This window comes from Cryptotermes secundus, unplaced genomic scaffold (assembly GCF_002891405.2).
Source record: "Cryptotermes secundus unplaced genomic scaffold, Csec_1.0 scaffold1000, whole genome shotgun sequence".
In the NCBI taxonomy this organism is placed as follows: domain Eukaryota; kingdom Metazoa; phylum Arthropoda; class Insecta; order Blattodea; family Kalotermitidae; genus Cryptotermes; species Cryptotermes secundus.
In genome coordinates, this window is record NW_019726239.1 from 238709 (window position 1) to 264904 (window position 26196).

At 43.9% G+C, this 26196-nt stretch overlaps 1 protein-coding gene across 2 annotated transcripts in view; it reads left to right on the forward strand.

The window, feature by feature from the left end:
- The first annotated feature begins 2803 nt into the window (after window positions 1-2803).
- Window positions 2804-26196, forward strand: part of LOC111864121 (dual specificity protein phosphatase Mpk3) — a 113588-nt gene continuing 90195 nt past the window's right edge. For both annotated transcript variants that reach the window (XM_023851152.2, XM_033751331.1), the window contains exon 1: window positions 2804-3549. In XM_023851152.2, the coding sequence (XP_023706920.1) occupies window positions 3129-3549 (421 nt within the window). In that variant the 5' untranslated portion in view covers window positions 2804-3128. The remainder of the gene's footprint in view (window positions 3550-26196) is intronic.

A 26196-nucleotide genomic window follows, 5' to 3' on the forward strand; every position in this document is an offset into this window, starting at 1 on the left:
CAGGGTTGTGAGACGTCGAGGCTCCCACATTTTCTCTAGACAATCGGCTCACAGATGGCGGTAAGGTTGTCAGCCTTACGCACCGGCCACCCTTTAACCCCCAGGAAGGTTCCTGGCACTATTTTCTGTTAAGGCTGAGTCGACTCCAGGGCCATGTTACGGATGGAAATCCAATGACCTCATCGGGAATCGAACCCGCGACTTTCCAGCTTGTAGCATAGTGCCTTGACAAACTACGCTACCACATGCCCCTAGCGTGAAAGCAGGTCGCTGCCGAAAAAACGTCCGTTGATGTTAAACGGACTTCAAGGCATTATATCCCAGAAGATAGAAGTCTTCGTAACCACCAGTGTGAAAACCTCAAATCCTAAAAAAAAAGTCCTTTAATAATGGGCGTCCATGTTCATACGCTTCATAATGAAGTTCTCTTTTTGGAAAATCCAAATACACTTTTCTTTCTTCCAAGCCCATCTTCACCACTGTGCGTATTGTTAGACCTGACCGTTCTGAACAGAATTCTTTGTGGATTTAGTCAACTCCATTAGCTGAGATAAGATTTGCAGTGTGTGCATGGGTTGTAACAGGATTTTGTTTACAATGCAGCACCCTCCCTCCCTTCCAGAGGACAGCAAAACCACAGTCCCGCTACTACACTTCCCCTCATGCGCAAAGCAGAAGCCAGGTCTAAACACACGGCCTCTATTTGACCTTGACATTTAAACGCGGTAAGCGGGGAGAGAGGAGGAGAGTTCGCTTGTAGTTTCGCCCTTGTTTAGCAAGTCCAATGGCCGGTGCATAGGCTTGCAGAACATTCTCTTCTGTCGTGTTTTTCGCAGTAGAATTGTGCTTTATTATCACTGTACACCCTTTATCGTCAATAGAAGATTATTTCTGTGTCAAGAACGTTCTAAACAGCTGTTACCATCAGGCATAGTTCCGAATAATTAGTTAACGTTTTTATGTGCATGTGTATCACTGTTGTAGGCTACTGTTTATATGCGGACACTGGAAGATAACAACATTATCAATCAGGTTTAGATAACCGGAGTTCTGATAACAATGTCACATAAAACTTAGACCCAGTAGCAAAACTGAACCTCTGCAATATCTTCATTCTTAAATTAATGCAACAATGACGATTTTATTTGTGTATTTATAAGACTTGCTCGTCTGTTTATGAAAACGCCATATGACTATCTTTTGTTCCATTTACGTAACCGAAACTGGTATTGTATTAACCATCGCTATGCTCCAAGCATTTAGCACTCAGCGGAACGGAAGACATTTACCTTGGCCGGCATTTCGTTCTTTTGTGTTTTCTCCGTGCTTCGATTTACTCTGCTGAGAGCATTTCTCTATTCTCATTCACTAAAGGCAGTGGCTATGACGTTTCCACCCACGCGTCCTCAACGTATTTTAGTTTTCACTTCCCTCCGTTCCCCTCGGCCTTTGTAACGTACAATCTACGAATCTTTGTCAATGAAATGACGTAACGGACAGCGATTGGTTAAACGGAGGATACCACGTGACCAGTACGAGAAACATGGGCGTATTGATTCCCCTCACAATCGGTAAGAGTCAGGATCAAGTCACGTGTATTCCTTTGTAACCCTCGTTAGTTGGGGCAATTTTAACTTTAAAAGTTCATGAGAGGCAATAAATATTATTAAAACGTCATAAGAATTTATGGCCGTAGGAAGCATGTTAATTTTCACAGGCGTTTTATGCTGAAAGAATTGTTGTAGCGAATATTGAAAAATTAATAAAATAACAATAATGACGTGAAAAGGGTAGTTTTGCTTGGTTTTAATTAATTAAGCACTACGCTATGAAGACTTTTGGATGAGTGGAAGTATAACCACACCTTTCTTGACCTCTGCACTAGGTGAAGTTTAGTGGTTAGCTTCAAGCCCCTGCCTCTTTACCCCCTAGGAGAAAGAGCTCCCGGTACTTACTGGTTAGAAAGCTGGGTGGGTGGGGGAAGATCCGGTCTGTAGGCTGTAGACAAGAGAAAAATCCCTTGTTTGTAATTTAGAAAAAAATTGGAGGTGATACCGAATTATTGGTTATCAAAGTCCTTAATTATAAAGGCAATATACACTTAGTTGTTAATATTTGGTATATTTTCTTCTAGAGGCGCGCTTGTCTTCATGATCTAGTTTGTATATTTTATTATAGTCTCGCTATTATTATGTACAGATTTGTTCAAATATGCCCTTAAACGTTCGCTCTCCATTAACAAAATTGCTGTTGTTATGGCTTTAGTATGAAACAGCTAATATTATACAGGCTCTTCTGTTTGACAAAGAAGCATTAATTTGAATAAGCTAATAGAGAAACATAAATTTATCATAGTTATACTGGATCCATTTCTTTGTTTATGCGTTTCATACCTTTTACAATGCGTTTCTCTCTCTTAAATATTTGAAAATAATTCCACTTTTAATGTTCAGCTCAATTATATTAGGCCTGATGCGGCAGTTCGCACGGGATCATTAGTTTGACTTGCCGGATAATAACTAAATCTTGCTTCGGATTCTACAAAAATTCCTGTGCTGTGCTGGATTTGTTGGCAATATACAGAGAAACTGTTGCAGTTATGGGAAACAAGTGGATTAAGAAATCTCCGATTGATTTGCTAATATAACATTATCGTTTGACGAGGACGTTGTCATGGCGTATGCTACAGCGGGCGGGGAGGGTTAAAACAAATGAATGTATACGGGCGGCAGGCGGGATTTGGTTTGGAAGCTTCCAAAAGCGTAGGTGAGGTGGGGTTGCTGTCGCTTAGTTGTCTTCTTAGATAGCGCACGGAAGCTGGGGAAGGATGCTAGAGGAAGTCAGTGTGCTGAGAGGAGTTGCGTGAGGAGGTAGTTTGTTGTTTGAAATGAGACATGGACGCGTTTGGAGTTGCTTGTGTGACAGAAAGCCAACGACTGGCGACATGAACATTCAAGAAACGTTAAATAAGCAAATGTGAGTGTATGTTTATGTTATGTTTGGGAGAAAAAATAATTACACTATATTTGAAGGTATAGTGAAGGCGTATGACATTTCAGTAACTTGAAACGTCCATGAAATAAAAATCTGTCCCTTGTGTTTGTGGACTTACTGTCTGACAGAGAAGAATGCCCTCGGAGGATGACAGTGAACGAGCGACAATGATGGAAATGTGCGTTAGTAAGGAATGGCTATTTCAAGAACTACGTTCCGACGCCTCAAGACTTGTGATTCTCGATTGCCGAAGTTCAAATGAATATGGTGAATCGCACATTAGGCATGCTGTAAATTTTAGCATTCCCAGTATAATGCTACGAAGATTAGCAGCAGGTAAAATTGATCTTATGTCCACAATTAAATGCCCAGAACTTAAGGCCAAAATCAAGAACGCTTATAAGGAGAATGTGTTCGTTGTTTATGGTGGTTTCAACGTGACAGAGCAGCACACACGAACTCAACAACAGTCTGCAAGTTTCACTGCGAGTGATACGCTTCATGTACTAGCCAAACATTTGGTCCAAGATGGCTGCCAAGTGGCGTGTTTAGAAGGTAAGCAAAGTTATTTCTAAATTTCATCTTATTTGGTAGGTTAATACTGAACATAGGATGTACATATTGTGTGATTTGAGGTCTATCGAATGGGCAGAACTTCGAGTTCAATTCTCAATTAAAGCGCGAAATTAAAACTCTTCCAAATAATCACGTAACGTTAGCTTGTTATTTCATACAGTGTATTTTGTTTCTCCTTTTCTTTTGTTTGTTTTGTGTTAAATTTCGAATAATTAGGTGCTGCAGAAATGAAGAATATCGTTGGGATATCACTGGTAAATCCCACATATATTACATACAATAGCAGAGAAGATATTTCATACATTAATTGTAAATATTGACATTCTTAGAATGACAGCTAAATCGTTTCCATGTGCACTCTGGGCTGTTCCATTTTTATTCCGCGGGGAGTTGGGTAGAAATAACGGAAACGCCTCTCTCGCCATTACTATACAAATCGTGCAGGATACAGGAAAATACCTGGATCCATTGATGCAAAATTATTTGTCGGTCGTAATTATCAGATTTGTAAGTTTGTTTGATAATTGGTTAACGGCCAAAGAATAAGTATTTGTTTATGTCTGTAGTTGGCATGTTGCAGGGCAAATGCTAGGGTATGAAAGACATCTGTGAGATCCTGAGTATTGGCAACTGTTTTGAGATACACAGTTTCCCTAAATACAAATCTTTAAGTTATCAATAGATTTCGGGATAAGAAGTGCGGGTTCAGGTCTAATCTCTGAATATTGATTTTATAAAGGTGCATGACTTGCAAAGAGAAAATGATTTACAACTTAAATGCGCGTATTCGGCCAGGAGGATGACATTATAGGCCCATTTTCTTTCTTTGAGTGTAAGAAACTAGGTATATGAGACTATCATGCGCCCCGTGTACATTAATCCACTTTTAGCATTTAAACAAGACAGATTCCCACGAAATTTTGTATGAACGTTATGCAGTTGGACTCGCAAGTGTATACGTTTTTTGATTTTCTACATGTCATAGACCTGATAACAAAATGACGAAAGCATGGCAATAGTGCCACTTAATTTAGGATCACGAAATTGTGCACATAGTAATAGAACTCGAGAAAAATATTCAAGCTTTTTTTATGTGTTTTTGGGCTATGAAACAATAGTATGGTGGCCGCGAAAAAAATTATTGGCCTTGTTTTTGACAGAGATAACTGCTGGATCATTGGACCAAAGAAAATATGAAGTTTTGTACCATTCTAGTTTGTAAACATTCCCCACAAATTATGTAGGAAATATGGTTTACAGGTATGTGAACAGTGACGACAACGATGTGAAACTTTAAAAGTCGTATTTGACAATTTTAACCCAGACAAATCTGTACTTAATACGTTCGTCCACCAAAGGAAGTATTATTAATACTGCTGCTAACAGTGATAACAAGTCCGTAACATGTCTACAGTTGCATGGAGTAAGATTCGATATGATCAGTACGATTGCATGAGCGTGACGCATCAGTACATATCCTAAACTGCATTTATTGTTGGATACTTCGTCTACATTGACGGATTAGGCTCTATGTCGTGATCCCATTCGAAATTAATTTTGTTGTTGAATTATACTAGAAGTGTATTACTTAAATATGATATTAACAGTGCAGGATTCTCAGCAGGGGCAAGGAATTTTCCCCTTCTTCGTAACGACCAGAACGGTTCTGGGCCCACCCAGCCTCCTATCCAATGGGTACCTCGAGGCCCTTTCCTTGAGGATAGAGCGGTAGAAGCGTGAAGCTTATCAGTCATCTAGATAAAGGTAAAGTTATGTCTGTGCCTAGTTAATAAAGCACCATGCCATGGCGCACTGGAGGCAATAGGTCGACTATTCTTGATCTTGGCATTAGATGGAGGTGAGTCGACAGCTTCACGTCCCGGTCGCTTTAACCCCGTGGAAAGAGCATCTGATACCCACTGGACAGGAGGCTGGGTGGGCCCCAGAGCCGGTCTGGACGCTGTTGAGAAGAGAAGAATATTTCACTGCTGGAAATCGAACCCCGGCCGTCCAGCCTGTCGCTATACCGACTGAGCAACTCGGCTCTTAAAATCAGTAAATTAGCATTTATTTGATGGATCGGAATTTACAGAACATTTCTTGGAATAAGACTAGTACGGAGGCACTTTGCTACAAACCGGAAGGTCGCGGGTTCGATTCCCCATGAGGTAATTGGATTTTTCAATTTATCTGCTCCTACCAGTCGCACTATGGCCCCAGGGTCGACTGAGCCTCTAACAGAAATGAGTACAGGGATCTTCTTGTGGGTAAAGGGTGGCCGGCGCTAAGGCCGATAACCTCACAACCATCTTTGAGCCGATTGTCTAAAGAAAATGTGGGAGCCTCGACGACTCAACCCTATGGACTTCAACGGCCTGTTACAGGGATAGCTTTACTTAACCTCACCGCCATCTGTGAGCCGATTGTCTAAAGAAAACGTGGGAGCCTCGATGTCTCACAACCCCATCGGCCTTCACGGCCTGTTAACGATAGCTTTACTTAATCTCACCGCTATCTGTGTGAGCCGATTGTCTAAAAGATGTGGGAGCCTCGACGTCTCACAACCCTATGGTCCTCCACGGCCTGTTACAGGGATAGCTTTACTTAACCTCACCGCCATCTGTGAGCCGATTGTCTAGTAAATGTGGGAGCCTTGACGACTCCCAGCCCTGTGGTCCTCCGAAGACTGTTACAGGGATAGCTTTACCTTTACCCCACATATTTCTTGGGACTTGGCGTGACAGAAATTCACCCTTCTTCCTGAGCAACAGTTGAAGCGGTCCCCTGTCGTGCAACTGAATGTAAGATCTGGCCCAGTTCTCCTCCAGGTTAAGGAACTAAACTTTCTCACGCTAAATAATTTGCTGCTTGCTGTACTAATTTAATTTATCCCCAAAGGATGTAATTAATCTAAACCAGGATTAAAGCAATTGAAATTAATTAAGCCTGCATCTGAATTTTTTCTGATACACATCCCACTTTCATCTTCACCGTCAAAGAATAAGCGAAACAAGTAATCAGCAAGAAATAAGCCATAATGAGGAAACCTCATTCAGAAATAAGCTTGAAAAGAGGGTCTGCTCTTTTTGACTTTCTCAGTGCCCATTTGGGGCCCTATATCTGAACAAGGTTTTCTTCGCGCACCAAAATCTGCCTGCTTAACTTATCCTTCGACCCTGGAGATGGAGGGAGAATTTTCCTCCGAAACGTCGGGTAAAGCATCTACCAGACCACATGGCATCATTTCCGTCTTAATAGACATCGCTGTGATAACCAAAAGCGCAACATTTTTTTCGTTGGTGAGTAAAGGCGCAAATCATTTTGCAGTGTTATGTGCTTTGTTACCCGTGAGTTGCACCTGTAAGCATGAAGAGTTCCTGCACCCGCCCGGGAGGTCTTTTCCGTTCCGTCATTGCCTAGCAACCGTGCTGCTTCGGGCAATTTGCTGCATCCGGTAAGCAAACAAAGGAATGCTATGTGAGACTGACTGAGAGCAGTTCTCATATATTCTAAATGATATTATTATGAGAGTCCCCAAATATACCATTAAGATGGTAATTGTGTCTAAAACATCGTCAAGGTTGCGTCATCATTTGATACTGATGTAGTTCCGTTACATCATCGTTAGAAGCTACAGGGCGATTTATTTGGAAGAAGTTCCGAATTTACCCTGTGGTTACTATACGTACCACCTTCTCTAACATACGAAACCTCTGCATTCTGCCCACACAGTATATTTCTGTGTTTCATATGTTTCTCGCAATAAAAAGCGCTTATTTCCCCCAAACAGCATTAACCTATTGGTCTTAGTAGCTGAGACGTAATGTGTTTCCTGTGACTTACGAACTGAATTCTTGTATATTGCAGAGCCGTGCGTTCTGCCCGCAGTGTGTTTGTGTGTTCCGTATGGTTCTCGCAATAAACAGCGACTGTTTCCCTAAATATAATTAGCCGGCGGGGCTCTGTAGCGGAGACGTAATATGTTTCCTGTGAGGTACGGAGTGGATTGCTATATATTACAGAACTGTGCATTCTGCCCACACAGTGTATTTGTGTGTTCCATATGGTTCTCACGATAAACAGCGACTGTTTCCCTAAATATAATTAGCCGGCGGGGCTCTGTAGCGGAGACGTAATGTGTTTCCTGTGAGTGACTCTGACTCTTTCTGTAATGGGTTAATGATAACGCTGTACTTCGCAACTCTGACCCGGTGCCTGCCTGCCTGCCTGCCTGCCTGGTTCACGCAGGGTCTTTCAGGCTGTACATCCGTTGTGTCATCCTGAGTGTACAGTCGCGAGCGTGTGGTGTCTTGTTGGCCCGAGTCTCCCCACGCGGAGGGATACTAAATATCACCATCCTCTGTTGAATAATTACATCCACATGTACCAATGTATGCGCTTGCCAGGTTTGATTTTCAGCGATAGATTATTCCGTGGTTTATAATTATTCGGGGCGTCACTTTAGAGAATCGTCCTGTAGATTCGGCATAATAGGCATGTTATCTTCTGCGATGTAACGTTGCGTAGTCCGATAGAAGTTTAGCGACGTTTCAGAACATATTGCCCCTGTCTTCAAGGTGAAGAGTAAAACAGTGGCTTTGCATGCCACCTACTTCTTGCTGGATTAATCTGGGTTTACTTTTCGACCCTGAAGCTGGAGGTTGTATGTTACTCCTAAATGTAGGAAAATTTTGCCCGCACTACTTTGCATTATATAACAGCATTGATGTCAGACCCTCGGATCCTTAACTAGATTCTGTTTTCAGTACACTGCAGGAGCCAGAATCGCTCTTTGAACTCAGGGGATTTCTCTACCGTAACGTTCCTTTCTCAAGGCTCGATGGACACCCAAAGATGTGATGGACTATTTGTGTTGAAAGTTTAACATCGCAAACAGTATGGTTCTTTGTAGAATATTTTGTCATGTGGCCATGGATGCGAAACTCGGTCTCTGACATTAAGCGAAGAACATAGACTGAGGGTGTTTGGGAACAGGGTGTTGAGACTATTTGGACCGAAGAGAGATGAAGTGACAGGAGGTTGGAGAAAACTGCATAATGAGGAGCTTCATAACTTGTACACTTCATCAATTACTATTGGAATGATCAAGTCGAGGATGAGATGGGCATGATATGTAGCACGAATGGGGGAGAAGAGGAGTGCCTATAGATAATGGTGGGAAAACCAGGAGGAAGGAACCGATCTTAGAGAGATAGGTTGGGATGGTAAGGACTAGATTCATCTGGCTCAGGATAGGGACCAATATTAAAATTGATCTTAGAGACATGGGTTGGGATGGTATGGCCTGGATTCATCTGGCTCAGGATAGGGACCAATGGAGGGCTCTTGTAAGCACGTTAATGAACATTCGGGTTCCATAAAATGTTGGGAAATTCTTAAGTAGTTGAGCGACTGGCCGCTTCTCAAGAAGGGCTTAGCTCTGTGGAGTTAAGCCATCTGGCCATGTATAAACGTAAAAGTGACGCCGTGTTGTTTGGCAGATATTTAGTAACGTTCGGTTGGCACCTTTCGCAGAAGACTCAATGCAAAGGATATTCATAAAGAAATGTTTCCTGCTTACGGTGGGAAGCGTTTGTCACGTAATGCGGTTCACACCTTGGTGGCAGATGTTCCGCTGAGGTTGAAACGGAGGTACGGAAGTGGCTGAGACAATCAGAAGACTTCTGTGCTGCGGATTTCGACGACTGGTAAAGCGATGGGACAAGTGTAGCAGTGGAAGATATAAATCGATATATATCGAGATATAAATGGTTGTTTTTTCGAGGTTCGAATATAACATGTTTTACGTTTAACATCCATTTGTGACCTGTTTACTGACTCACCCTCATAGATAGTTGGGTGAGCCTCAGGGTCGGTTGGAAGCCTGTGGGGAGGTCAGTTTATGCCCACTGCACAAAGAACATAAAAACTGGCAGTAGAACTTGGTAGACTAAAGGTAGGTGGGAAGATAATATGAAATAGAAAGTTGACGTTGGCTTTATTTAATAACTGCTATGTTTCGGTCAACATTTGGGACCATCTTACGTCTCATGTTATTAAAATATCAGAGTCAGGGTGAGAGTCAGAGTCAGAGTCATAGTTGAATGAATGAATGTATGAATGTATAAAAGGTGGGCCTTCTCGGCCATTGCACCGTGACCTACAGTGGTCTATTTTCCCCTTTTGATTATTCCCTCAACAATCCTGCGCTTCATTCGAAGCGCAGGATTTTGTACGTGGGGGCGTCGAAATAGTCACTTGGTTCCATAAAGTACTGACCCAAGTGACATAATCTTAGATAAGCTAAGGCCTCACATTCACACAGGATATGTGTCAGAGTTAGTTTACGACTGGCGGCTTACCGCCAGTCAGTTCGTCTTGGTGACAAGCCGCTTGAGACACAACCATATTTTTTTCCCAACTGAACGCATGTCCTCTGACAAGAGGATGGGTTTGTCGTTTACAATTGCTGCTGGCCCTCGTCAGTTCTCAGGTCCGAGTCCCGCGGGACTGATGACCATGTTTTACTGTCACAGATTCGAGACCCCCAACCTGGAGGGCCAGGTCCCCGTATTTATATCCCCCAGGAACAGAATGGCCCAGTTATACCCCCAGGGCTACGGTGAAGGTATTAGGGCCCTCCTCCACACTGGTCCACACTGTTAAGAAGTTGTAAAAATATTTCTAATTTAGTTCTTTAATTCTCTTCGTTGTGATGTAAACTTCTATGTTACGAGTATTTTGTTACACATTGTAGGTGGTATGTTATCATCCGGGGCCCGCTGTTGTATTATATGTATTGGAGTTATTCACGTGTATTTCTATTATTAATTTGTATGCGTTTTGTTTTGTCTTCCTTGAATACGGCGTTACGGTTGAGTGTACTTATCGTGTGGACGTTTGTCTTTGTGTCCTACCTGTTCTTGGTTTTAATGTGAAGAGTGGTTTTGTTGTTGTTGGACAGAAGAAAGATCCGAATATGAAAAATTAATGTTTAGTGAAGGGAAATAGGGTGAAATCGAGACTGCGCTTGGAAATCCCTCAAGACACCTTGTACGGGAAGCTGGGTTTCATAAACGTCAACGGGTACAAAACTCGTGCCTAACAAGACTGCAGTAGTCAGAGCGAGTGCATAACGCAAAATTTCGCTTCACCGTGGCTGTTCAGCAATATGTTATGATACTGAAGATAAATTGCAATGCGTTTGCGGAGCCCGCTGCTGGTCAGCACGCGTTGACGCGAGGAACGCCCGTCTCCTCCGCTTGAGCTGCCGAGTGATGTACGTACTCAAGACTGTCTCTGTGTATTCCTTCCTACCGTATCATACTGTCACGTGACTGATAATTCAGGGTTATATATTTGATGTTTGGATTTATTACAATTACACTTCATTATAACCGTTCACATATTTAACTTCTTGATAACGAGTCTGTCACTGTATTTCTTCTGGTTCTTTGCCTGGTCCCTAGTTTTCAGTAGGATTGACATATTGCTGCGGATCAATTACGGTCCTTTCGTGACCCGGTGTGGACCGCAGATAGAACACCGTGTCTTACAGTTCATGTGTTATTCTGCGTGTCCGTTGCCACGGTAATTCGTTGCTGAGGAAACAATGTTTACCAAGCAACAGACGTCTCTGTTATGCTTTTCTGAGCGCGCACTTCCGGCTTTCAGGCGTCATGTCACAGTAAGTTGTTGTGAGCTGTTGCTGTTAGCTGCAGCACGGGGATAATTAGGGAACCCGGAGTAAGGGGAACGTCCCGTCCGGCGTTGGAAGCCGTTACCAGACAACGTCTGGTGAAGACAGCAGATTGAAAGGACTTAGTTCGTGCTGTAGTGAATTGTAGAGTGTGTGGATTGGCGATAGCGCTATAGTTACTTGTAGTTACGATCTGTAAATGGTCAGTAAATCCAATTTCCAACCCATGCCTCGTCTATAATCACTCATACACTTGGCAGGATCCACGTGAAATATCGCTTAGGTTCTGAAACCACGTCTCCACTCTTTCATCTCATTAACTTCATTTCCCGGTGTGAAATACGCAGGAAGAATTATAATTTTATTTAAGAATCGAAGGGATATTTGTCGAGGGAGAGGGCGCTTTCTTCAGACTATGGCCGCCGTGCAAATCGTGCTTCAAGGGAACTCGGACGTTTACCCTAACTAAAATTGACTCCAGACTTCTTGGCCCTTCAAGAATTAAGAATTTTCCACATTAAGCGTCGTATTACATGTCCAAGACAAGTGAATACGGTATTACAGATTCACAGTAAAGTTTAATTAACATCGAAATCTAAATTTCTGAAATACCGGCAAACAAATATAAATACAGTTCTTGGTAATTTAATTAATCAAAGTCGAACCATTTTCTGTGGACAAAACAGCTTTATGGCCGATTTTATCGGAATCCCTCCATTTCTACGCCTGTAACGCAAGCAATTAATTTCTTCTTAGTTCATTTATCAATGCCAGTCATTGACTCTGCGTTAAGTTGTGTAGGCGTTCGAGCATCTGCGACTTAATCAGCAGGAAGGTCTTTTGTACATACGTGCTGACGTGTACAGTGCGGCCTAGAAATCTTGCCCAAGCGGTAAGTCTACTGACTTCTCTTCCGAAAGGTGTCGCCCGCGAAACTGAATATACTGGCTGATATTGTACTGAATTTTCTTCAGTCCCTCCAGGAGAATTCCAGGACAGCTTCTCTTTTAGGCCACAGCCGCTCCCTTTCAGAAAATTTCAAATTCTTCATTCCCTGACCGTCATACTCTTCAACGTTGTATAGTCTGAGATGCCGATAGCGACGTTAAGTAACCCATGACTGGAAGAAACAAATGCTTAATGTAATTCATATTATAAAGGTAAAGCTACCCCTGTAACAGGGCGTGGAAGCCCATAGACTTGTGAGACGTCGAGGCTTCTACATTCTTTAGACAGTCGCATCACAGATGGCAATGAGGTTGTTAGCCTTACGCGCCGGCCGGCCTTTACCCCCAGGAAGATTCCTGGTACTCATTTCTGTTACAGTTTGAGTCCACCTCGGGGCCATAGTGTGGCTGGAAGGATTACGCCAATTGAAAAATTCAGTGACCTCATCGGAAATCGAACCCGCTACTCCCGGCTTGTAGCATAGTGCCTCAACCAACTACGCTACCGCATGCCGCCCCAGCATGTATTTTACATGCGAGTATATGAAGTGTTTAATGAACGAGGCAGGGCGTGGACAGAAACAGATGTGGCATATTTTGAGGTACTGTCCCGGGATTTATTTGGAGGGGATTAATGAACGCCACGAAATTCCCCGGGATAGGTCTCCGGGCCGAGATTTGAACCGCAGTCTCCCGAACATGAAGCAGTGTATTATACTGTTGTACAGCGGATAGAAAAGTGAAGCTATTCATTGTAACAGGCCTTGGAGGCCCATAGGATTGTGAGGCGCCGAGGCTCCCACATTTTCTAGACAATCGGCACACAGATGGCGGTGAGGTTTTCAGCTTTACGCACTGGCCTCCCTTTACCCCGATGAAGATTCCTGGTACTCATTTCCGTTAGAGGCTGAGTCGACCCCAAGGCCGTAGTGCGGCTGGAAGGATTAGGTAAATTGAAAAATCCAATGACCTCATCGGGAATCGAACCTGCGACTTTTCGGCTTGTACAAATCCAAAAACATCTACTCATTAATGCCTGTAAAAATTGAACGTCCATCGAAAGCGAGCTCATAAGACAGCTTGATCAGAACTCTGTTAACATGCGTTAAGACACCATGGGATAAACTTTTGCAATGAAATGTGGAGATAGCGCAGGGAGTACCAAGAAGGAGTACCCCTGCATAAAATCGATGTGATCACGGCGAAAGAAAGAGAAGGAGAACAAATTAAAGGAAAGGAGAATCTGTCTCTTTAACGTACGTGATATGATATGATAGATGTAACTGAATAACATTCACATCTTCTGACTGGCGATTAAACCCAGAGGAAGCTATTCATGCTGGACCCATCTTCATACCCGGTGACAGACGTGCTGACCACTGCAACTTCGCTACAGACAACTCCCGCAGTCACTCCTTCTCTTCAGTCTTAAAGGTTCGATTTATTTAATTCTTAATCAAAATTGAAATAAAAATCTGCAGCCTTTGTCTCCATTGTTTCATAAAACTTTATTATTTATTATTATTTAATTTAACTGCAAATGGGTTTTACCCTGTGATGTACTGCAATAAGAAACAACACACAAATAACACATCACACAAAATAACACACCACACTCAAACAAAACACAGCACACGAAACTATACAAACAATAAAGGACACACTACACACAATGCATACAATGAAAATACAACTACAACAAAGACAATTACAACTACAGTTATATAAAACTTACTAATATGAATGAACAGACCTCCTCTGTGGTCTAGTGGTCAGTGTTCCTGGCTACAGATCCAGAGGTCTGGGTTCGAATCCCGGCCATACCAGATTTTCTGGGAAGTAGTTAATCTGGAACGGGGTCCATTCAGCCTCGTGAGGATAATTGAGGAGATATTTCAAGGAAATAGCGACTCCGGTATAGAAAACCGAGATTATCGGCCTTGGAGATCCGTTGCGCTGACCACGCGACACCCTCAATCCGCAAAAGTTGGCACTAACTTCTCCGACAAGCAGCGGTCGCTCGGTCCGTATAGTTCGCTTGCGGACTACAGGTCACGGAGTTATGTGAATCAACAAATTTGTTCATTAACACCCAGGCTGGTGAGCACTGTTCAGGGCCTGAAGTTGGCTTGTTATGTCACCCCCAACTCCTCCCAGAGGGTTAGAGACATCCGTGTTGCAGAATCAGCTGTGGGTAATAAGATGAGTGACATTATGAGCGCTTGTTGCACAACCAACGCTTGGTTTATTCATGGGAAAACCCAGTTTACACAAGACAGGATATTGGTAAAACAAATGAACCAGCTTGAGGTCGCATCTTTATTTACTCTTGCGCATGTCGTATACGTAAGTACGACAAATGTGAAACTAATTCAAGAGAACGTGTGCTTACTATTATAATCTTCTGTGTTATCAGTGCACATGAGCCTCAGCGTAACAAATAAAATTAATCTATTTACACTAAACACGTGATTCCTTTCTCACTCACCGTATGTTACACCTACGAGGCTCAGGAATCCGACAACACACGCTCTCCAAAAGGGACGCTTACTGAACCGACGACCAAATAAAACATTCAGCCCATTACCAGTATACAGAACGTTATATGGATAAGGTAGGGATACATTAACCTTTTAAAGACCGATCTGTTACATCTCCTCATAGAGCCCTTCTTAACCACCGCTGTCTGTCGGATTAATTGCTGCTGGTCCTCAGCAGCACAGTTATTCTTGGTTCCGACTACCACGGGACTCACGACTGGGAATCGAGGGAACCTCACATCCTATATATACAACTTCAGTGCGTACTTCATACAAAGCATATTACGCATGCTCTGCAACACCAATTCGGTTAATGCCGTTTAGGGATACAGTAGGTGCTTATTTGAGAACCATACGCAACACACAAATGCACCGTGTGAGCAGAATGCAAGTTCTGTAATATACACAAATTCAGCACGTGCCTCAAAGGAAACACGTTACATCTCCGTTACAAGCCCAACCGGTTAGTGCTGTTTAGAGAAACAGTCTCTGCTTAATGTGAGAATCATACGGAAGACACAGATACCCTGTGAGGACAGAATGCAGAGTTCTGTAATATATACAAATTCAGTTCGTACCTCACAGGAAACACATTACATCTCCGCTACAAAGCCCAACCGGTTAATGCTGTTTAGAGAAACAGTCTCTGTTTATTGTGAGAATCATACGGAAGACACAGATACCCTGCCTGGGCAAATTGCAGAGTTCTGTAATATATACAAATTCAGTTCGTACCTCACAGGAAACACATTACGTCACTGTTACAGAGCCCAACCGGTTAATGTTGGTTAGGGAAACAGTCGCTGTTTATTGTGAGAATAAAACGGAACACGCAAATACACTGTGGGCAGAATGTAGAGTTTTAGTGTTAAAGCAAGTGGTGCATACAGTTAAGTAACCAGTGGGCTTAGGCCGCGCCATAGCTCAAGCGGTTAGTCGCTGGCTTCCCACCGCGGCGGCCCTGGTTCTATCCCGGGTCTCGTCAAGTGGGATTTGTGAGGGAAAAAGTGGCACTGAGGCAGGTTTTCTGTGAGTACTTCCGTTTCCCCTGGCAATCTTCATTCCACCAATTGCTCCACAATCACCCTCACCTATCATCTGGGGCTGGTATAATAGGTCAGAAGTGGCCGCAGTACAAGGGACTTAGTCACACCCCACTAGTAATAAAAACCAAAAATAAAAACAACAACTGGACTTTGAAGGGATACAGGGCATGTTATCTGACATGCACCACTCTCAGGATATCATGCAGAATTCTCAGGGTGCTGAACTAGTGGATTGTGGAGGCCAGTCTGAGACGAGGCGACGCCTTGACAATGAAACGCAGTGATTTAAAGGCGCGCGGAAATTTGTGTTTCTGCTAACATAAATATTCTATTAAAACTGAAGATATTAGGAAAGAAGTGACAGTAAAATGAAATGCGAAATATATGATCACATGAAAGAAGAATTTGAACGGTAAGCTCATCCTTACCTTAACAAGAAATTCATTCATTTACACACACGGCTGGGCCCGTTCATTCAAGCACATCGGAACGGCTTGTGTACGTGAATGGAACGAGGGCAAAGCAGATAAGATAAAACAGATGACTATCTGAACGGATCCTGAAACTGATGCTACAGCACGAACCAGGGATCCCGGATAGCACAGTCTGTGTAGTGGCTAGATTACGGACTGGACGGCCGAGAAATTGGTGTTCGATTCTCGACAAGGGCAAGAGATTTTTCTTTTTCCTCTTTTTCACGGCATCAACAGAGGCCCTGGATCCAGCCCAGTCTCCGACCCGATGGTTAACTGGAATTCTTTCGCTTGGGGGTTAAGCTATGATAAAGTATGAGGTACATATAGTAAGCAGGAGCCGGGATAGCGACTGGCTACGGGGTGAACTACCGAGTGGTCGGAGTCCGGGGGGGGGGGTTAAGAATTTTCTCTACTCCAAGTCGTCCAGATCGGCCGTGGGGTTCACCCAACCTCCTATCCAATGGGTACCGGGGGCTCTTTATCCGGGGGTAAAGCGGCCAGGGCATGAAGCTGACCACTCACCTCCAGCTAGTGCCGTAGTCAAGAAAATGTGGATCTATACATTCACTTCCTCATTCGTCTTCATAGCGTAGTGCTTAATTAGTTAAGCGCTGTTATGCCCTCAGGTTTACAGCAGGTATTGTGTTTTTAATGTTAATATGTTTGGGGCTAGACTAGAAGAAGTAATTTGAAATACAGTTAGGAAATATGAAATGGAATTTATGAATGTTATATTTTAGCGTCCTGTTGCACTGATTCATATCCGTTATGTGTATTTATGCTACCCGTCTTACAGTGCACACAATTTCACCTTTCTCTTCACTTCTACACTACATGTTTCAGCACTAATGTGCCATCTTCAGGTGTGTCTCTGTGCACGTCAAACTATCGCACTGCATGTCATGACGTCTTCATTCTAAAATGTGTATTCGTCATATATAATAATACATTCTAAATATTAAAACCTTTCAGGATTCGTCATCCATACGTCGTATCTCAAATACGCGAGTCACGCCAGTCCTCCTCCATGGGAGCATTCTTCCTACATTCATGTGTGTATTGTGCTCTGTGTTGTGTCTTGCTCCTGTGACTGCGTGCGTTGTACTGCTGGATATGTGTGTGTGTCACACACTATTTTTTCACATTTTAAATTTTCTGAAATCGCGGTGCATTCTACGTTTAATGATGTCTAAGAACCGATGCCAAAAATTATGTTGTGCGGCTAATGTGCTCGCCGAATATGATTAAAATGACTGGATGGGAACGGCGTGCATGGGGAGAGGGGGAATGAATATGGGATTCTGTTGGGAAATCCAGAAAGAAAAGTATCACTAAGAAGACCTAGACCTAGGTGGGTGGATAATATTAAAATGGATCATAGAGAAATAGGATGGAGTGGTACGGACTGGATTGATCAGACTGAGGATAGGGATCAGTGGAGGGTTCTTGTGAACAGTGTAATGAACCTTCGGGTTCCATAAAATGTTGGGATTTTTTTGAGTGGCTAAGCGAATAGTGGAGTCTGAAGGACTCATCTGCATCGAGTTAGTTAGTTTGAATTCTGGTGAAATTCCTCGTCCTATATGGAGAAGCAAGGTTAACTGCCGTGTTCACAGTCTCCCCAGTTTTGTTGGTATTGTCTCATAAAAGCATGAGCCGAGATAGCTCAGTCGGACTTCGGGTTGGACGGCTGAGGAACTGGGGTTGTATTCAAGACAGGGGGAAAGATACAGTAATATCCTCCCACATGCGTCTAGTTCCTCCTAGTTGTTTCTTTCCTTCTGCCTTTCCCGCCCAAATCCTATATGCATTCCTCCTCTCCCCATGGCGTACTACACGCCCTGCCCATTTAATCATCCTTGACTTGATCTTTCTAATCTTTCTACTTTTAGAAGAGTACAAGCCATGAAGCTCCTCATTATGGAGTTTTCTCCAACCTCCCGTCACTTATCTCTCTTCGGTCCAAATTATGAGCGACTAGTAAAAGGCAAGGTAAAGTTATCCCTGTGCTTAACTGAGTAAGCGCTACGCCATGAAAGCGGCGGAGTGGATGTATAGATCCACATTTTCTTGACCTCGTCACTAGTTTGAGGTGAGTGGTCAGCTTCACCCCCGGTACGTACCGGATAGGAGGCTGGGTGGGCCCTAGAGGCGGTCTGGACGACGTGGAGAAGAGAAAATTCTTGACCCCACCAGGACTCGAACTCCAACCCCTCGGTCGTCAAGCCCGTAGCCTGTTGCTATACGGACTACGTTATCGCGGCTCCACGATGAGTTACTAGTAGCTTCTCAAAATGGATCCTGCTCCATGGAGTTGATTGGTTAATTAGTTAATTCAGATAGTACACACGTACTCATGTGAGGAGTTTGTTTTTCAGAGAGCTGTTTGAAGGAGAAATGGGATGACTCACGTGAGCACACAGGACGAGGCTGTGGATGGAACAGCTGTATATGTGTGCGGTGTGTACGTTTGCATTCTTCTATCTTATTCCAGGAATACCAACTGAAACATGTTTCTCATTAACTACAAGGCCCAGCAATATTCCGGATAAGATTGAAACCCACGCATGCGTATTTCACTCTCTACCCACGGCTTAACAAATGTCTGGGTCCTATTCAGACAGTTCAATGCTGTGACAGTCACCAATAGAAAAAAATATCGGAAAAATAACAATTGATATTGTGCGCGTCATTTACAGCCTATTTTCTTTCTGTGGGAGAAGGAAAGTCAGTTTTCTATAGGCAGTACTGTAGGATATAGACTTGAGGGTGTTGAGAACAGGGAGCTGAGGAGAATATTTTGGCCCTAAAGGGACAACAGGAATCTGGAGAAAATTACATAATGAGCATTTTCATATTTTGCGCTCCTAGCCAAGTCACGTACGCTGCCTAACAACATAAAGACCTAAATGTGAAGTTTTCTATGTTCTTAAGTAGCTAACTATCTCCCTGTAACAGGCCATGGAGGCCCATAGGGTTGTGGGACGTCGAGGCTCGCACATTTTCTAGACAGTCGGCTCACAGATGCCGGTGAAATTGTCACCCTTACATGCCGACATCTTTTTACCCCTAGGAAGATTCCTAGTACTCATTTCTGTTAGAGGCTGTGTCGACCCCAGGGCCATAATGCCGCTGAAAGGGTTAGATAATTGAAAATTTCAGTGATCTCATCGGGAATCGAAACCGCGACCTTCCGGCTTGTAGCATAGTGCATCAACCAACTACGCTACCGCGTGCCCCCATGAAACACTTAGTAAAATAATATGATAAACGCAGTGACATGAAGCTTAAACAGCCACTATAGAGCATCTACCGTATGTTTTGGCTCAGGTAGTAGTTGCTGATTCATGCCTCTGCCCCGCCTTAATGGTTCCTACGTGCTGTATTCCTTACACCATAGAGCTGAGTCCGTCTTGAGAAGTCGCCAGTCTCTCGCATAGTGAAGAATTGCGTAACATTTTGTGGAGCACCAAGGTTCATTGCCGTGATCACAAGAGCTATGCAGTTATACTGTACCTATCCTGAGCCAGATGAATTCAGTCCATACCATCCCATCCTTGTAGGCTGACTGTCTGTGTAATCCGTTATATCTCTTACATTTCTCCTGTGTATAGGTCTGTATTCGACTGGCTACGGGCTTGACGACCGAGGGGTGGATGTTCGAGCCCCGGTAGGGTCAAGAATTTTCTCTTCTCCACGTCGTCCAGACCGGCTCTGGGGTTCAGCCAACCTCCTATCCAATGGGCACCGGGGGCTCTTTTCCCGGGTGTAAAACGACCATGAAGCTGACCACTCACCTCCAGCTATTGCCGAGGTCAAGAAAATGTGGATCTATACATCCACTCCCCCATATGCCTTCATGGCGTAGTGCTTAGTTAGTTAAGCACAGGGAGAACTTCAGCTTTTATATGTCAGTATTTTGAGAGGTAATACAACCATACACCGTTTAACGCTTGCTGGGCATGTGTTCCTGGAACCGAGAACTCTGACTGAATCAGCGTTATGCGAGGTCATTTTAGTAAACTAGTTACGGAGATGCGTAGGCCGTGTCATAGCTGAGGCGGTTAGTCGTCGGCTTCCCATAGCACTGTTTCATGAGGTCGCGGTATCACAGAATTTTAAAACCCCCAGAAAACTGAATAAACCTTCATGGAATTGTTATTGGTGCTTGTTTTGCTTACTCTCCAATCCTGAAGATGGAAGCAGTGCGTTCCTCTGAAACGACAGAAGCATTTACCTGGCTACACGGCGTCACATCCCAGAAGGATGTTCATTGCTCTAAGAATCTCACATCCTGCACAGTTAAATGGGAGAGGTATAGATGAAAATTGAATTCGTCTATCAACATTTGTTTGCAGTTTTTGGATATGCTGATGGACGTGACCTACACGCGATCTGTTTGCACGGTCTGCTAAGAACTCATGTGAAATGTAAACATGTATGTAAATACAGGGTTTCCCAGCATACTGACTGAACCAGTATTGCAATGTAATGCACTCTTCAGCTCGTTTCACTTGTAAGGAATCTTTTCTCGACCTACGTTGACCCATCTTCGTCATTTTGGCTCAATGTGACGTACATTGTGGCATGGGAACGCCTTGCCATATAGAGGAAAAGTAACACTGATCTGAAATTAGATATTTTATTAGAAAGAAATCTGTTATTCAGCCACTGTTCTATCGTGTGTATCGTGCGAGTGGCTGATAACACCGCGAACTAAGAGAAAATAGCTAATTTCGGATTAGTGCCTCTTTTCCGGTACAGCAAACCATCGCTAATTCGGAGTAATTGGTGGACTCATCATCCAGAATAAGCGATAATCCGGATTGGTGAAGCAAAAGATAGCTCTAAAAGACAAAAAGAAACTTGGAACACAAATAAATATAAAATTTAATGATTTAAGTAGTACTGATGAAAATAAATAACCAAAATATCACTGTAGAGCCTTTATTTCAGAAGTATAAGAAGAAATTACATTTATTCATCGATAGAAGATTCAGAAGTTGTAAATAAGATGTTACATTGGTGAAACAGACCTATAGAAGTACGCATTAAGGAACACGACCTGACACAGGATTTGCTGGAGAAATCATAATTAGCCCAACATGCATACGAGGAAGGCCACAAAATATTTGGAATGAAGCGAAGGTCTTGCAGATGGAGCCTAACACCACATACAGGAAATAAAGGAGTCAGCCCACATGTCTATGCTGGACCATCCGATTAATGAAATCCAGTTTGGACATCTCTCCCATCTGGATCCCTGTCATCACAGCAGAAGTCAAGAAACTTCAACACCGTCAAGTGTAGTTTAAGGGGGGAAATGTGTTTTTACCATAAGGAGTATTGCTTCTCTCCAGCGATTATTTCTGTCTTGATAATTCTCTGGTGCAAGGCCTCATACGTGTAGAGTTTGTAATATTCCAATGTTTTCTCTTAGCTCTCACAGATGGCTTGTGCTGTGCTTGGCTTGTATACCCCATCTGGTGCTGGTACAGGTGTCCGGAAATAGTTACTAGCACTATCGATTGAGCCCAAATGAAGAATGAGACAGAATCCAGTCTCCGAAACGTTGTGTTTTGAAAAATTAACAGGACGATTTTTTTTAGATAAAGACAAGACGATGAATAAAATCCAAAAACATAATATTTGTACTCAGAAGTTGTACTTGTTTTTGAACGTATAATGCAGGTTTGAATAGACTGTTTCAAGGTGACTCATCTGCCTAACAAAATGCCATTTGTCTTTTTAAAATATGTACTGAATTGTGAACAGTATTTTTCATATTTCGAACCGGATTATCCGACATCCGGAGTACCTGTACCCGAATTAGTGAGGTGTTACTATATATGGCATGCCGTCCCCACGCTGGAATGTACGTCAAACAGGGCCAACATGACGAACATGAGTCAATGTAGGCTCAGAAATGGAGGTGCTGAATAGGAGCGTATGCGGGCGGGGATTCGAAGCGAACATCTCCAGAATAGAAATCCGGAGCGTTACCGCTACACAGCCGTTCTCGCTGGGCTGGGATAGTGAACTGGATCGGAGTTCCATGACCTTGTTACGGCTGGAGATGGTGCTAAATGGAGGTGTGTGGTTATCCTCACGCTTCGGCCACAGTACTGTCCGGAAGGAGCCTACGGTACCTTCTGGATACGCGGCTGGATTTGCTCAGAGTCGGTTTGACGCTGTGGTGAAGGGAAACATTTCAGCCCCTACTGGAATCAAACCTCGATTGACACGCGTCCACTTCATATGAGAGGAGCTTGGATAGCGTAGTCGGTATAGCGACTGACTACGGCCTTGACGACCGAGGTATCGGAGTTCGAGTCCCGGTACGGTCAAGAAATTTTCTCTTCTCCCCGTCGTCCAGACCGGCTGTGAGGTCCACCCAACGTCCTATCCAGTGGGTACCGGGGACTCTTCCCGGGGGGTAAAGCGGCCGGGGCGTGAAGCTGACCACTCACCTCCAGCTAGTGCCGAGATCAAGAAAATGTGGATCTATAAAGCCACTCCCCCATACGCCTTCATGGCGTAGTGCTTAATTAGTTAAGCACAGGGACAACTTTACCTTTTACCACTTCATATTATTCTCAGTAGACTGAGGTACCAGCCTATCTGGACTGTGTTCATACTGAAATTTAATTACAATTTAAATACCTTGGGTCATTTTCGGTATATTTGCCTGGTTATATAACGATGCTCTCAGTGTCTATAGACTATGAGCGTCGGATTGTAGGACGAATTACGTCTGATGAATTCGAAAATATTGTCACATGATTTGAGTGAATATAGACGGGGTTTGGCTAGGTAGACGGATTTATTGAACACTTACAGTTCGTAACTACAAGTAAGGATTATGCTCTCACTGTTCTACATACGTCATAACTAGCTATAGAACACACAAGGTCTCCTCAGTCGTTACAGTCTTCACTAGCTGTTGTTTGGTAGCGGCTTCAACGGCGGAGGTTCCCTTGCCTCTGGGTTCCCGAACTATCCCTGGCCTCAGCTACCAGATTCTTACAGCAACGGCTCATAACAGCGGAAACCCATCGGTTATCTCACGTACTAACTGACTGACTTCTCCTAATTCCATTAATACAGTCAGAGTTATTTTACGAATGGCGGTTTACCGCCAATCAGTTCGTCTTGGCGACAAGCCCCTTGAGACTCACGACCAGCATTTTTTTTTTCAGCTGAACCTTTATGGTAATAAACCTTATATAAAATCCTCTCTGACGAGAGGATGGGTCTATCGCTTTCAATTGCTTCTGGCCTTCTCCAGCGCAGTCATTCTCGGGTCCGAGTCCCGCAGGACTCATGACAACATTTTACTGTCTCAGATTTGAGACTCCCCCAACCTGGAGGACCAGGTCTCCAAATTTATATCCCCCAGGAACAGGATGGCCCAGTTATACACCCAGGCACCGGGTTACCTTTGCCTCCTACGACTCGCAGGGCTGTGATGGAAGTATTAGAACCCGCGTCCACGCGGCGTTCCACTAACTCCACTGACTCATGCTTGTAACATCTCGGCACTGACAGCGGAGAAAACGTCTCTTCCCATTATTGTTGGATCCCAGCGTTGCCATGGAAACATGCTTGTTTGCGGATCCTTTACTTAGGAACGGCTGTCATTGTCCACCAACGAGTTGTGGACCAATGGAGGTACTATCCGGCATTTGCTAGGGGATACCGAGGAAAGCCACGAAAGCTTTGTCAGGATAGCCGATGCCTCTGCAGAGATTCGACCAAAGCGCTTATCGAGTGAGTGTAAGTCACAGGTCGTTACGTGTGTACCAACCAGTTTGCCAGTTTTCGGTATTAGAATGGGACTGCCAGCAGATTTAAAAAAAAATGCTTACTCACAATTTGGAATTCCCGAAACACGCCTTTCAGTTTCTGGTCGTTCTACTGTGGAGTGTGTAATTCAGTGAGACCGTCGTAGTTACTGTGTTAAAATCCGTTGCCAGGAAACGGCTAGTAGAGACTGTAGTAAATTGACGGAGATGTGAAGTATAGTCACGAGTTGTGTGTATGTGTGTAAGTGGTCAATAAACCGACTTACCAATCCGTACCCATACCCATGTATAATCACTCTTTGCTCGGTCATGGAGCTGAGCCCTTCTTGAAGAGCCGCCAGTCACGCAGCTACTCAAGAACTTCTCAACATTTTATGGAACCCGAAGGTTCATTGCCGTGTTCACAAGAGTCCTCCACTGGTCCCTATCCTGAGCTAGATCAATCCACTCCACACAATCCCATCCTATCTCTCTAAGACCCTTTTTAATATTGTCCACCCCGTATTGGTCTTCCAAGTGGTCTCTTTCCTTCTGGCTTACCCACCAGTATCCTATATGCATTCCTGTTCTCCCCCATTCGTGGTACATGCCCTTCCCATCTCATTTTCCTTGACTCGATCGTTCTAGTTACATTTGACGAAGAGTACAAGTATGAAGCTCCTTGTTATGTTGAAAATAGAATTTAGCAGGATTTGAGGGGCTCGTGGTTCAAACAGCTCGCAGTTTGGTGAGATCCCAGCGTGTTACGAGGAGCATGTCGCCTCCATCTTCAGTGTCGAATAAGACAAGTAAGAAACCTAGAGGAGACAACAAGCGCATCCAGAAGTGGCATTAGTTCCTTGCACGATTGTATCTCAAGTTTAGTGTCTTTACCGGATGTGATGTATTTTTGTGTGTGTTATCTTAACGACGCTGTCGGTAGCTAGACTGTATAGGATCGATCGGTAGGGTGAGAGATCAGTGAAAAAGGATCTGGAAGGAAACGGTTGTGGCCTAGCCGAGATGTAATCCCGTCATTTGCCTGCAGGAATTGAATAAAATGAAGAGAAACCTGACTGCAGGGACCAGCCTTTGAATACCAAATCTGGAAGATTACTGCTACACGAACCCGCTCGGTGGCGCCTTGTATTCTGGTAGATATAGCTGTAAAGTAAAGTTGTCCCTGTGCTTAACTAAGTACTACTCCATGAAGGCGTATGGGGGAGTGGATGTATAGATCCATGTTTTCTTGATCTCGGTACTAGCTTGAGTGGCGAGCTTCACGCTCCCTCACTCCCGTCGGAGGAGCCCCACTACCCATTGGATAGGAGGTTGGGTGGACCCCAGAGCCTGTCTGGATGACGCGGAGAAGAGAATTCTTGATCCTACAGGGACCCGAACTCTGACCCCTCGGTTGCCACACCGATTACACTATCCCGGCTCTAGATATAACTGTAAAAAAAGCAAAGCTAGCTGTACGAATCCTTTCAAGCGCCTCGTATTTTGTGGCTGTTCTTACTCCTATTGGTTCCTTCAGGACTCCAGTCTCAGTGCACCTTTTTCCTATATTCAGTTCACTCTTTTCCATACTTTGTTCTTATAGCCTGAATACTGAAGCAGCAGGTTCCTTCTAAACGTCTTCAAATACCTACCAGATTACAAACTTTACCGTTTTGCGAACCACTAATATCAGTGTCTTGCTGTGAGCACACACCATGTTGAAATCTCATGTCTTACGGCCGTTTTTAACGTTGGGCAGAAAAGCTTGAAAATAACTCATGCACATTTCTGCGGCCGATGGGGTTGGAGTTCGAGTGCCGGTGGGGGCAAGAATTTTCACTTCGCCAATTCTGCCAGATCGTCTCTGAGGCCCACCCAGACTCCTATCCAGTGGATAGTGGCGGGCTCTTTCGCCGGGGGTAAAGCGGCCGGTGCGTGAAACTGATCACTCACCTCCAGCTAGTGCCGAGATCAAGAATACGTGGTACATCCGTTCCCCTATACGTCTTCGTGGCTTAGTGCTTAATTAGTTAAGCACAGGGACAACTTTACCTTGCTCATCCTCGTCTGTTGAAAACTGACAACCGGTAGTTGATGAGTCGTCACTCGGTGCTGCGGCCTGTTTGTCCACCCC